This window comes from Eublepharis macularius, chromosome 5 (genome assembly GCF_028583425.1).
Source record: "Eublepharis macularius isolate TG4126 chromosome 5, MPM_Emac_v1.0, whole genome shotgun sequence".
NCBI classification, from domain to species: domain Eukaryota; kingdom Metazoa; phylum Chordata; class Lepidosauria; order Squamata; family Eublepharidae; genus Eublepharis; species Eublepharis macularius.
In genome coordinates this window covers 149,119,854-149,133,455 of record NC_072794.1, presented here as the reverse complement: position 1 = coordinate 149,133,455, position 13,602 = coordinate 149,119,854, and the positions used below count along the sequence as shown (strand labels likewise).

Genomic DNA, 13,602 nt, shown 5'->3' with positions numbered 1-13,602 from the left:
ACAAAACCTTTCTAATTATTGGATTGTGTTTTCAGTTTAATGCCCTTAGCCCTGAATAGTATGCTAGTATTAGGTTGGGTGAAAAGTGGCTTGTTTAAAGTTACCTGGTAAATTTTTTCAAAGATGTGAGATTTGAACTGGGGACTTCATAATCACAAAACATTGTGAGCCATTATGCTGTGCCAGCCTCTAATGATTATATTAAAAGGAAATGGATTTAGAAAAAAGAAGGTTGCTGAACTGACCAAAACAGAGACTACCATCAACAGGAAAGTAAGGCAGTATGAAAACCTGGAATGGGCTGGGGGAAAGTAAGCAGACTTGTTCCTGAAAGACAAGGCGACAACATTTTTACCCACCTACCCCAATAATTGTCCATGCCTTTCCTAAGGTAATATTTGAGACCCAATGAGCTAGACATTAGAATCGTTATTGATGTGACAGGACAAGTCATCTAGGCAGGAGAAGAGAGGGAACAACTATGTACTTCAAAGCTACTCAGACTGCAAAGCACAGACTGACTTACAGAAAGGAGCTACTTAATAGCCACAGCAACAGAATTTTTTTTTTTAAGTTAGTGTTCTTGGACAGAGTTGTGTTTAAGCACAGAGTGTTCTACAGTGCTTAATATGTAACTGAGAATTCTAGGAATACACAAGACAAAAGGGGGAAAGTCTGTATTAGAATTTATATACTCTTTTATGAATTTATTTTAATTCATAGTCCACCTTTCTCATTTAACAAAGCTACATACTCCTGGCATCTAATGTAGGGAGGTTTATCTCTCAAAAGCTTATACCCTGAAAATCTTGTTGGTCTTTAAGGTGCTACTGGACCCAAATCTTGCTCTTTTACAGCAGACCAACACAGCCACCTACCTGAAAATGCTTAGTAGAAATGTGGTTTATAAGTAACGTTCTTCCAAAGAGAGGCTTTGAAATTCATACTTCATGTCAGAAACTACCCCAGTTCCAGCCCACTAGACCATTACTGGCCTTCTTTCAGAGCTACGTCCCCCACTTTTTATTGATGTCCCCCAATCCCTCTTTCTCATGAGGTCCAATGCCACTCCTCCTCGTACACAAAGTCCCCACCAATCCTTAATTTACCAAGTAGTTCCATATTTATTCCATACTATAGCCAATTCCTTTGGTTTGGTCAACTTATTGTCTTAGGCCTTCTGTTAGGGTACAATATTAATACATTCAGTCAGGCAAGGTTTCTCAGGTATATGCAGATAGATACATTTGAGACTTCGCTATTACCTACATTATGTGCGTCCAAGTAATAACAGTGCTGATTTAAAACATTTATTGGCTGCCTTTCCTACCTTACAGGAATTCAAGGTGGTTTATACTTTATGCTTCACAGTTCCAACTCCCCAATTAATTTCTTTTAACCAGCAAGGAGCCATGACCTGATAGCAAGGAGATCTGACCTCAGATGAGCCTGATCTTGTCAGATCTCAGAAGTTAAGCAGAAGTTAAGGTTGGCCTTGGTTAGTAATTGGATGGGAGACCTCCAATGATGACCGAGGTTGCAGAGGCAGGCAATGACAAACCACCTCTGTTAGTCTCTTGCCATGAAAACCCCACCAGGGGTTGCCTTAAGTCAGCTATGACTTGACGGCACTCTCTACCACCCCCAATCAGCAAGGAAAAGACAAAACAGCAGCCATTTCCTGGTGGGCATGATTCCATGCTCGTGTGTGGTTCTTGCTGTGTGACTAGATTTCTATGATATGTAACCTCTCAAATGGGATTTGGCAGCATGGATTTCTGGGTTAACTTCAGCAAAAATACCAAGCGTTAGCAGCTATAAAGACATTTCTACAGTAACGAAATAGTGGACAACAGGAGAAAAAATGTATCATACCCATTTTCTCATTCTATTTTAAAATTATGGGCTAAAAGTAAAGAAATGCTAGTAAATTGATCTTCCCTTCCTCCTCCTCCCCCAACAAACTATTACCTGTGTAAGGATGTAGCTCCTGTGTGCCTCTTCCATTTTTATCAAACTAGCATTGATATAATCATTATCATCTTGCTGCAGCTTAATTCGACTGTGGTCAACTACAGAATGGATAATTAGAAAACACCAGTGAACATCTGTGCGTTAAGACATTCTTTTCATACCAAAGACCAGAGGACATGGCTAAGCATCTTTCACTTTCAAATAATAAAGTACAACAGAGCAATCATTAAATATGATTCTGGAAGAATTCTTCTGAAGAAGCGGCGGGCATCAGAGCAACTGATGTTTAATGCAATGATACCGTTGATGGAGGTGCTACAGTCACAATTCTACTTTCATTTCAGGAAGTATTAAGGCAGCTCTGTATCAAAGTAGAATTTTATACATAATTTAAGAAGGGTGAGTTTGAATTTTTTTTTAAGTAACATTTTCAGGGAAGGGATCGAAATACCAATAACTGAAATTGAATCTCTTCACCTACACTGCTGTATCTTTTATCAAGTTAACATGTCTCCTAACTACCCAGCTATCAATATTTGAACCACTGACAGTAACTGCACTCCATTTTTAAAGATCTGAAATTTGCCCTATTTAGCCAACCCAGATGTAGAAGAATCCCCCATTTTACAGGAAAACTAAACTGACTGGAAGCCGTAACGTCTAAAACAAACAAAAATCAATGGTGGTTACCACAAAAAGAACCCCTAAAACTGATCAGTAAGCAAAATTATGTGCAACATTACAGCTTCTATTGAGTTTTCCTGGAAGACTCAACTGATTTTTAGCCTATTAAGTGATGGTAGAAGTTTCCCAGTACATGAAGATACTGTATCTTCAGTTTTAGTTTATATAGGAAACTTGTGATTGCTGTGCATGTAACAACCTCCTTTTATAACCTTTTCTGAGATGTAGGTGGTGATCAATATGTTCCTGGAGAGGAAGAGGCTGAAAAATTGCTTTATAATAACAATAGCGTACTTACGTATCACTCTTCTAGACAGACTAGTGCCTTCTCAGAGTAGTGAACAGTCAGTGTTATTACTATCCCTACAATGCAGCTGGGGAGTTGGGGCAGAGAGGAGTGGTTTATCCAAGGCCACCTGCCGAGTTCATTGCAGTAGTGGGATTCAAACCAGCACAGTGTTGACTTGCACTTCAACCACTTAACCACTATGCTACAATAGCTCTGAAGTATAAGGGAGAGGAAGGACTTGGTAAACCAGGATTTGACACCACATCTTCCCAGTGCTTCTTCAGTTTTATTTCTCAAGGTGGTTCATCTTCATGGCTTCTGTGCAGAGCCACATTGGGACTGTGCACGTGCAGGCCAGCCACAGAGAAGATTTCTAGAAGACTAGGAGTACTCGTATTCCCTTTAGTGCTTTCCTCCCAAAAATATGACATGACCAGGAGGAAGAGCACTATTCCCTCAGTTCTCTTTTTGCCACCGCAGAGAAAGGATCCCCATTGCTGTTCTCTTCTTGTGCTATTGTTTATTGTTTGGGACTCAAATGCTCTAAACCTTCTTCTTCCTTATTGGTTCTCCAAAGACATTTAAAGCAGGGGTGTAACCCCTTGTTAACTTTTTGCACTTCCCTAATGCTTCATTTTTAGTGTACAGCACTTCCACCTGTGAAATGAGGACATTGTGGGTGATACCCATTCACAATCTTAATGTGTCCAGTGCCCTGGCCAGAACTCCCTACCATGGGCTGACTTTCAGCCCTCATGTCTTACAACACTATCAGTTGTATTAGTCATTCAGGCTCCAAGGAAGGCCTGGCAGCATCCTCTCACAGCCCTTCCTTTGTGGGTTGGTAGAGGTTATCACACTCTTCCTTGAGCGCATGACTGTTCGATGCCCTTTACCTAGCACCGCTCTCTCCACCAGAGTGCTGTTTCTTCCTTGCTGCATCCCTGCTTGTACTTTGGCAGGGACACTTTTAGAGAGCTCCCAGCTTCTTTAGAAGCACCTCTGGGTTAATGTCAATGAGATGCTAAGCATCTGTCGGGAAGGTGGTCCTCCATAGTCTCTTACTTTGAGAGCTCCATATCCAGCTCCTTCAGTAAGTGAGCTTGCTACACTCCCAGTGTGGGAGTGCACAGAAGCCATGGAGATGAAAACAGGGTTGCACTTACCTGTAATTGTTGTTCATCGAGTGGTCTTCTCTGCAGGCACACACCCCTCCCTCCTGCACCCCTGTGAACTCTCTGGAACACGAGTTTCTGGGGGGCTTCCAGTGGCAGCATGGAGAGAACTGAAGGAATAGTGCCCCTCCTCCTGGCCATGTAATGTTTCTGGTGGGAAAGCGCCAAAGGGAAGAGGGGCACTTCCAGTCTTCTAGAAAGCGCTGAAAATCTTTTCTGTGGCTGGTCTGCACAGTCCCAATGTGTGACTGCACAGAAGACCACTCAATGAACAACAGTTACAGGTAAGTGCAACCCTGTTTTCTGATGATAAAATAAGAATATCCTATGCATGTAGCCCTGTGCTCTTCAGAGAAGGGGTGAGATGCAAACACCATACACTGAGACGTCAAAAAGAAGCATCAGTAGGAATGTCAGGAAACCAGGATTTTACTTCTAAAGTGGCCACAGGATGATTTTAGTCCATGCCTGCCTGGATATTTTATTGATGTATGGGAAGAGGTAGAGTTTAATCAGTGGTAAAACAAAGCCACTCTGAACAAGCCCAGAGGCATTTTAAAAATCATTACTACTACTTCATAGATTTCATAGTTCATTCATGGTTTCTTGGTTTCTAGGAGTGAACCCTTGTCCATATTTATGTATTCATATGAAAACTTGGGCGGGGGGGATGACTATGAAATTAGGGAGAAGAGGGAGGAGGAATTGATATACTGAAGATCTGAAAAGCTTTGAACTAACCAGATTCATCTGTCTTTGTTGGTGAACTATGTTTGCCCCACACATGAATTTATTTCTGCATTGTATGAATGCCCAGCTGCAAAAGTTGGTTACTTGACAACCCAAGGTATTATTTCAAGTAATTATAAACACACAGGCACTTTTTTTTATAGGGATTAAAGAACCTCAGTTACTTAAAACAATTCCAAGATAGGCTGCTAGACAGATAGATCAATAGATTGATCAAGCAGCCTATCCTGGAATTGTTCTAAGTGACAAGCTTCTTTTTCCCCTTTCAAAAAGAACTATATATATTTTGGAACAAGTTTCAAATGTTAGGCTGTTGCAACATATACTAAAAGGAGTCTAGAAAAATCTGTTGAAGACAACAGATTTTTGCTGCATACATTTTCATGGGCTACAGCCCTCTTTTCCTTGAAATGCCTGATAGGATTATTCAGATCCAGGAAAAACAGTCACAAAATAGCTAATTGAGATAGCAGCAGGCATTCCAGTAAGAGGCAAGCGCTTCAACTTTGGATAAGCTTAACTCATTTACAGCAGCTTATCTATACGTCATCCTTTTCCTAACCCCCAACAATTTGAACATTGTTCTTCGCATGTTGCATCTCCAGAAATGATCTCACCAAAGCCCTTAAAAAGACTTCCACACTACTTAAAGGTACCATAAGCCAACTGCTGGTCTTTCCTAGCCACCGTAAAGAAAGATCTCCATCTCCTACCCTCTCTCTTTTAAGTGTTTGGTCAAATCAGTGATGCTGAACGAAATCAATTGACGGGGAATCCTGACACAGATGCCCCATATGACTGAGCAAATTCTTGTAATGGCAACCTAAGCCTGGGCTAAACCTTTGTACATTGCTTGAGTACAAGCCCTTGCCACCTAACGTTGACCTACTCTGGTACATGTAAGTTGTGAGTCTCCCCGTCTGTTAAAATAAGCAACAAAAAGCTTTTTTTTTTCTTTTATGAAAACAGTAAGAGGCTTATCAACCTATCAGAAATAAATTATACTCACAAGGGCTGACATCTCTGTACCTGTTGCGATTTTTGTTTTTGGGAAGTTTGGCCACTTTACAAGGAAAGTCACCGGCTTTATGTCTTATGTCCTAGAAAAAGAGAAATTAAAGACATTTGTACCTGCAGTCAGTTTACAAGGAGGAGCCAAAGTGCAATGCACACATCTTGGTTTGTTTTTTGTTGGTTATTGCGGAATTTGTTTTTGTTTGGAACTTGCACACAGCAACAGTTAAGAGCAAACATTTTATTGTTTAGATTAAATATACTAAGAATTGCCTCTGAGTGTTGCAGGCTAATATTACTGGTTAAAGTTGTGGAGATACACATCCCCCCCAAAAAGAGTTTGGACAATAAGAGTTCTGGGCTGAGATCATATTGTTTGCCAGGCACCTTGGACATGATGCACAACCCTAAGTATTCTTTCAGTGCCAATATATACTAGACCAACACCGCGACATTTTAACTGAAAAAAGGTTGCTAAATGTAAGCAGGACAGTTAAAACAGTGATATCTGGAGCAACACATTTGTCCGTCGATATTCTACATACCACCATTGCATAAATACGTATTAATAGCTAAAGGCAACACATGTCTGGTTGAGATAAGAAGCCAAGTTTTTCCTTGAGTCATTACCAAGCTGCCGTACTGGTGCTGCAGACTTAAAGAGGACACTTCGTACTCAATGCGTTTTCGATACCAAGACAGAAACTCCATTTTAGACCTTTCAGGAACAGTGCTCTCCATTCAATACTCATTCAATACTCAGCTGAAGTAATAAAACAGTTGCCTTAAAATACATACCAAAGCCTTACTACATACAGCAGGAGCACAATACATATTCAGCATAAGAAAATACAGAAACTGCCCAGATTCAGAAAGAGAGAAGTTGCAGGATTGTTGCTCCAGGAGCTACCCAAGGCTAGCTGTTATAAGGAGAATGAAGAAATCCCAGGACAGGGATCTTGTGTGCGCAAAAAGAACAGTAGACCTCAGCTTTACCTCTAAGACAACGGAACAAGATGCTGGGCCAAATGCATCGTTTCACACTAGGACTTGACTGAAGGAATTTTTGATTTATTTTGACGAAATAAAAAAAGCTTTACGTGGGTGCCGTGCAAGTCTGCTTTGCTTTCCACTATCTCTTTAGACAGAGATTGACTGCCAAATCCTAGTCAAGGCAATTTTCACAGAAAACACACTGTGACGGACTGTACACAGTCCTGTCAAGAACCGAACTAAAAAATGACCTGGCAAACTGTTTTAATTTGCACTGCAGTATGCATTATAAAGTTCTCTTAACAGATCAAGTCCGATATCCAGTATCAAAAATAGCGCTCTAAGCTCAGGCACATGAAACGCCTCTGAAAAGACTGCAATCTGATGCAACGAGGGTGGATCTGCTTCTCAAATCCTGTAGCCAGGCTAACTACTACGCAGTTACACCTAAGCCTTTCCCAACCACATCCTTGGTTCTATCTATCTGTACCACCACTTCAATGAGGATGAAACTACTGGTCCTCTTTGCTTTATACCATCCTTCATACCTTTTCAAAAAAAGTGTGTGTGGGGGTTCAACTATAACCCTGTGACAGGCAGGCAATGAAGAAATGGAACAACAAACTTCAGAGAGGATAGTTTTAGGTGGGTAGCCATGTTGGCCTGCAGTAGAACTGCAGGCTTTGAGTACAATGGCACCTTAGAGATCAATAAGATTTTCAGGTGTAAACTTTCAAGAGTCAGAGAGTTTGAAAAAGGGAGCTTTGACTCTTGAAAGCTTACACTCTGAAAATCTTCTTGGTTTCTAAGATGTCGTTGGATTCAAATCCTGCTGTCAAACTACAATGAATCTTCCAAAATATCAGGTCATCAGTATGGATGCAACCAGAATTTCAATCCCAAGCTAATGCTTTTTAAAAAGCCTTATCCTTGCAATAAAGGAAGGTGGCATTTTTAACTTATCTATATCAAGGAACAGAAAACTTGAAAAAAAGATGAGCATCAACAGCACAAGATTTCCAAACTTAGGTATGTGCGCTTTTGAGCATGGAGTCACCAGATAATAATAACCTCGTGCGCTCAAATCATTTTAGAAAAATAGTAAGAAAGAATTTTGCTTAATGTAAGTAAGAATTCTGCTTCATGTTTCATACAAAGGATCTTTAGATGCAATGAAAAGGGGCCCTATTCTCTTATATTAGTTCTTTCACTGGTCCTTACTTAGCTATGCCAGCACTTCTACTATTGATGTATCATAATGGGCCACCACATTCTGATGAAGTGCTTGCATAAAATCTGGTAAGAATTCAGGAACAATCCTAAAATGAGTTGTCAGGTTGGGAAACCGTTCTTCCTTCCATCACAACAGTGAAATCATATAAAGTCTCAACTGGTCAGTTGTGTCCCCATTCTTTAACATTAAGCCACAGAACAAGATATTCATGGACATATTCAAGGAGATCTTTGTAGATGAATGTGCGGGTGTGCTTGTAACACCAGAATTCTAACAGCAACGATCACTGCCTAATAATCGTCCCATACATCTGCAAGAAACTTTATTCTTCTGTATCTTCGTCTACTATTGCCTATCCTCCATTTTTTAAAAGCCAAGGCTTATTTTTAGTTAAAGGTATATTTGAAAAATGTAATAGTTTGATAATATACTATCATGGTTCAAAATACATATTTATATCTGCAATGCAGGAAGCAGTAGGGTGCACAAAGCATGGAACCCTGATTATGCTTGCATTTAGGTTGACCTATATATATGCCATAGAGATATTCATTATCTCTAGACACAAAACTGCCAGAGATTCCATGGAGGGAATTAAACCTTGAAGGATGATATAACACAGAGATGGGAAGAAGCAACAATATTTGGAGTGCCCTATTACTCTTAATGATACCTTCCGCTTGGAAATGATCCAAAATATTTCCCTTATAGATTTAGTAATTTGTTCAACACCATTGTGAAGATTGTTCCTTCAGCTTTTTTTTTAAAGTCTTTATCTGCCACTTGCATCTCCAGTGAATACCCACAGGGCAGATTTCCATTAAAGAGACGTGCCTTATGATGGCCAGCTTTATACTGCTGTGATGTCTTCTGTATTCACATGGTCAACAGTTGCAAGAAGAAGCCATAAGAATCACAAAGGATGAAAATGGCAGTGCTGTAAGCTATAGACAACCAGTGAGTGCCTAGTAGCCAAATCACAAGTAAACAAAATGAAGCTTGAACCTTAATGAGAAAACAATTACCATGCAGCAACTAACCCACTTCTTCTCTACAGAAATACATTGTTAACACCACTGGTGATCAGAAAAAAGCTTTCTTATGAAGTTTTAAAGGGACAGATAGCATCTTGCATCTTGTGATTTACTGACGTGCAAGTTGGACAGCAAAAACATCTTGGTTCTTGGAGATTTTTTTTATCAGATTACTTTTCATTAGCTTGGCTACTTAGCTTTGATACTTAATATGGAGGGGAATTTAATAAGCAATTATAATCTCACTGCTATAAATGTACCCTTGCAACACAGCTTTCCTAGAAAGCCCCTTGCTGATTCAGTCCTACAGAAGTAATTTGACCCAAACTGTGGTGAAGCAATCCAAATTGCGCTTCCATGAACTAGTCAGCAGGAAGTCTTACTGAAATTCCTAGCTTTCAGTATGCAAACTAGGTAGAAGAGTTAAATCTTGCCAGCACTTGGAAATGGATTATGCAGAAAATTCTCTCACGCACCAGCCCCAGAGGCAAGTACTCATGTTGAAGTCTATCAACTGTTCCTGCCAGAACTAAAAGGGCACATGGTTTTTTTTTTTGGGGGGGCAGAAATAGAGATGCTCAGTTTGATTATCTGTAGTGTATTTTTCCATTGATTTAGCTTCATATTAATATGCTAGCTATTCTTCCTTCCAAAGCCAACATGATGAGGTAGGCTACAAACCAAAACATTCAAATGAGAAAATAAGAGCAGGCAGGTTTAGTTACTCAGGCATTAGCAGATTATCCATTATAAATGCATGTGATCATCCATTAAAAACGTGTGCACATATGCACAACTCAACCACATTAGCACCTTCTGCAATACTTGAACCAGGCACTTGCAATAATGACAAGGTCTACACAGCTTACCACTTCTGATATTTCCCATATGTAGCACATTTTTACTTGTGATAGACTACCCCAAGATAGTAAAGAGTCCAGTAGCACCTTTAAGACTAACCAACTTTATTGTAGCATAAGCTTTTGAGAGCCACAGCTCTTTTTGTCAGATACCCCAAGATACAATCTATAAAACCATTTGTTGTTGTTGAGAACTGAGGTGACTGTGAAAAAAGAAAAGACACACAAACTTGCTGTGAGATTACAGGCAAATGAAATAATTAGCCCTGACAAACAACTATGATGCCCAATTTGCGCTACAAACCGGAAAAGGGCAGTCTACTCTTCCAAAGCGGTATAGCTTGCAGAGTTGCATATCTGCACTGATCCAATCTCTTCACAAGTATCAGAGACAGAGCATTACAAGAAGGGTCAACAGCTCATGGAAGTACATGTGTTTTGCACACATGTTCCCAGATTCAATCCCAGCATCTCCAGCTAAAATAATCACAGGTAGCAGGGCTGGATAAGACGCTGTGAGGAACTGCTGCAAACTGAGTACTTAACGAATTCCTTAAATCAACTTGGACAACTTGTGAATAATTTCAGCTGCTACTTGAACCCAATATACAGGACAGACTGTAATTTAGAGTTGTAACATTCAAAAATCACAGAAGCTATGGCTATGGACCATGATGAACAAAGTTTGAAGTACAGATTGTAACAAGGAAATCTGCTGGGGAAGCCATCAGTGAACATACCTTCTCGCACATCAAATAACAATAGCAACAAAAAAACTCCTTTGAAAGTAGAATGACATCACAACCTAAATGAGGTGGTGGGGAGGGGGAGAAGAGGACAAATTATTTCAAGACTTTTTTGAACTCCACACCAGCAATGAACAAAGAATCTTGTAAGTACAATTGAAAGAAAGAGATTGTGATGACTTTCCCAGTCTTTTCTGACAGGAAATTTCCAATTGCCTCTAACAACCACCTCCAGCGAGACAGCCATTCCTCCTGACAGTGGTTTGTCAGCTGCAGCTCTGCACGCATTGTCTTTTTTCATGCTTTCCAAGAGCTCACATGGGCTCACTGGATGTCACCGCATGCAAAATTATGTTCTTATGTATGGATGCGTACATGGCTTCAGCCTGCCCTTGGCTGCCTACATGGGTAGGTGGAAGCCAGTGTGAGCAGCCAAGCTGAAGTGGCTGAGAGAACTGGTTCTGGAAAGTGGAAAAATAGTAATCATCATTTTTCATTTCCCTCTCTGGTAGAAATAGGAGCACTGTGTGGTATGGAAGGCACAATCTTGGACTTTACTTAGGTTTTATGAGATTAAATTAATATAGTCAAACTTCCTATTAAGGACACAGCAAAGGGCAAACGTTTCTCTGTTAAATGTATTAAAAAAGAATGAGGCTCATCAAATTTCAACAATAGTTATAAAACAAATAAAAAGAAAAATAGTTTCAGTCAACAAAGCACTGATTCTATCCAATTGTTTAAGAACTCATACGACTCCTCGTGAACTAGTAATATAGAAGAACTACCCATATACAACAGAAGGCTATTTTCGTATTTCAAGTCCAGTTGTGGCAAACATACTCAAATATGTCAATTATTCCTTAACTATACCCCCTTCTCTGATTTATAGATTTCCTCGGTGACTGTACTATTAAAAAGGCTACTTTACATGTACTAGTAGAAGGCAAGGTAAGAGTCTTTATTGAAATGCAAATACATATTTTTGGCTTGCTCAGTTTCATTTAAGTATGGTTTGGATCTTATAGTCTGTGGGCTGATACTTTTTTTGGTTATGACGACACTACAGAACCCTTCAGTGCTGAGGATCTTCTCAATTTTAAGTAAATAAGGTTCAGCACAATCCTGTCCTGAAAGAACAAGGAGTACGAGAATCTCTCAACGAGCAAGAACAAAATACATCATTAGAACATTCCAGAAGGCCCAGGGGTGATGAAATACAAGTGAACAAACATCCAAAATATAACACTACCATTTCCTCTGAAGTGCCTAAAAGTCAGATGTGAACAGAGAGGGGACAAGCGGGGCAGAATGAGGAACTGGCAGTGCTAAATAAAACTACCCACAGAGAAAGGGTTAGGGACCATCCCTCTTATGCTAGTAACATGCTAGTAACAGTTGAAGGTGAAGAGAAAACACGTGAGCATAAAACCTAAATAACGGTTACCAAGGTACCATTTGCCCAAAGGGTAACATGCCAGTCAACTGACTGTTGTTTTACAAGAGCTAACTAATTATTTGATGGAAGAGAACTATGGTAACATTTTCTATGTAACCCAAAACGCCACTGGGTTCCATATCCTTTTTATTTGAAAGGGCACAAATTAAGACAGTCAAAATTCAGATGAAAATGATACCGAGAAGGAGCTTCAGATGCTGGTGGAGGTGGAAGACCAGTAACAGCTGAAGAATTGTACTAAATTTTAATGTCGTTTTAATTTTTTAAAAAAGAAAATTATATGATTACCTTTTCTAAAAGTATCACTCCCAATGTCTCTAAAGCAAAAGCTTGAAAAGTACATTATAGACAGCGAAGATAATGGAAGAACACAAGATACGAAGAGGCAACGTAACTAACATGCCCAAACATCATACAAAGCACTAATAGTGAAATACTTAGCAGAGTTACTCCAGTCTAAGCACACTGCAATCTGGTTAGGATTTCACTGTAAGTGTTTTATATAAATGCAAACTGTATGTTGGCATTTGACATATCAAGCAGGAAGCTCTGCCAGCAAAAAGTCAAACTTTTCTTGAGTATCAAGATAAAACACAAAAGCAATGATTCAGTTCAGGTCCAGATAAACTAACACAGTCCAGAGCCAGGCCTGAGAATGCCTGCTCAGCTCAATGATTTTAGTTACAGCTGAAACACAGTGCACATCTGAGAACTTGTTTTGTTTCTTAGTCTTCAGATAATATATCCTCCAGCAACTATTCACAAATTTAAAAAATGGAAGGGAGGAGGGAATCACAGCTGTGTGGTCTTTTTGTCATAACCTCTAGAATACTATTCCAATAAGTCCTAAGTATAAGAAATGAAATTTCAGAAGGTAAGCACTGTTAATTTTATTCCATATAGCTTCTGAGACATCTTCTCCCATGACTGATGTGTAACTTCTCTGTTAAGAAAAAGATTCCCCTTGTTTAAAACACTGAGCACACATCTGCTGAGAATGTTACTCAGGTTTATGCAATGAAGCTTACTCCTACAAGACTGTGTTCTTGGGATTGTAAATTCTGACTAGGAGCTATAGAATAAAAAGTAATGGTAACTTAAATACCATCACAATAGCTAATTGTGAACTGTTGTAAACATCAACAGAAAAGATAAGGTCTGTACCCACACAGAGGGGTTCCCCAGCTATGGAGAAAAACATGATGCTTTAAGTTAGCCAAAGGTGAAAGCTCTTAAGGATTCAGCCTAAAGAGGAAGGAAGATGTTTCAGGAGATACTGGAAACACTGGGGAATTTCAGCTAAAAGAATAAGGTGAGGAGGGAGAAAAATTAGCCTGTTGAAGCCCCCATGCCTCCCTTTAGAGAACCTTGAAGGGGGATCGGGGTAAAA

General features: G+C 39.7%; 1 protein-coding gene across 1 annotated transcript in view; it reads right to left on the bottom strand.

Annotated features, from left to right (window-relative positions):
- PTPN1 (protein tyrosine phosphatase non-receptor type 1) overlaps nucleotides 1–13,602 on the bottom strand; it is an 80,122-nt gene that overhangs the window by 18,544 nt on the left and 47,976 nt on the right. The window contains exons 2-3 of the mRNA XM_054980288.1: nucleotides 5,882–5,972; nucleotides 1,972–2,072 (exon numbers count right to left, since the gene is read on the bottom strand). Of these exons, the coding sequence (XP_054836263.1) occupies nucleotides 1,972–2,072; nucleotides 5,882–5,972 (192 nt within the window). The remainder of the gene's footprint in view (nucleotides 1–1,971; nucleotides 2,073–5,881; nucleotides 5,973–13,602) is intronic.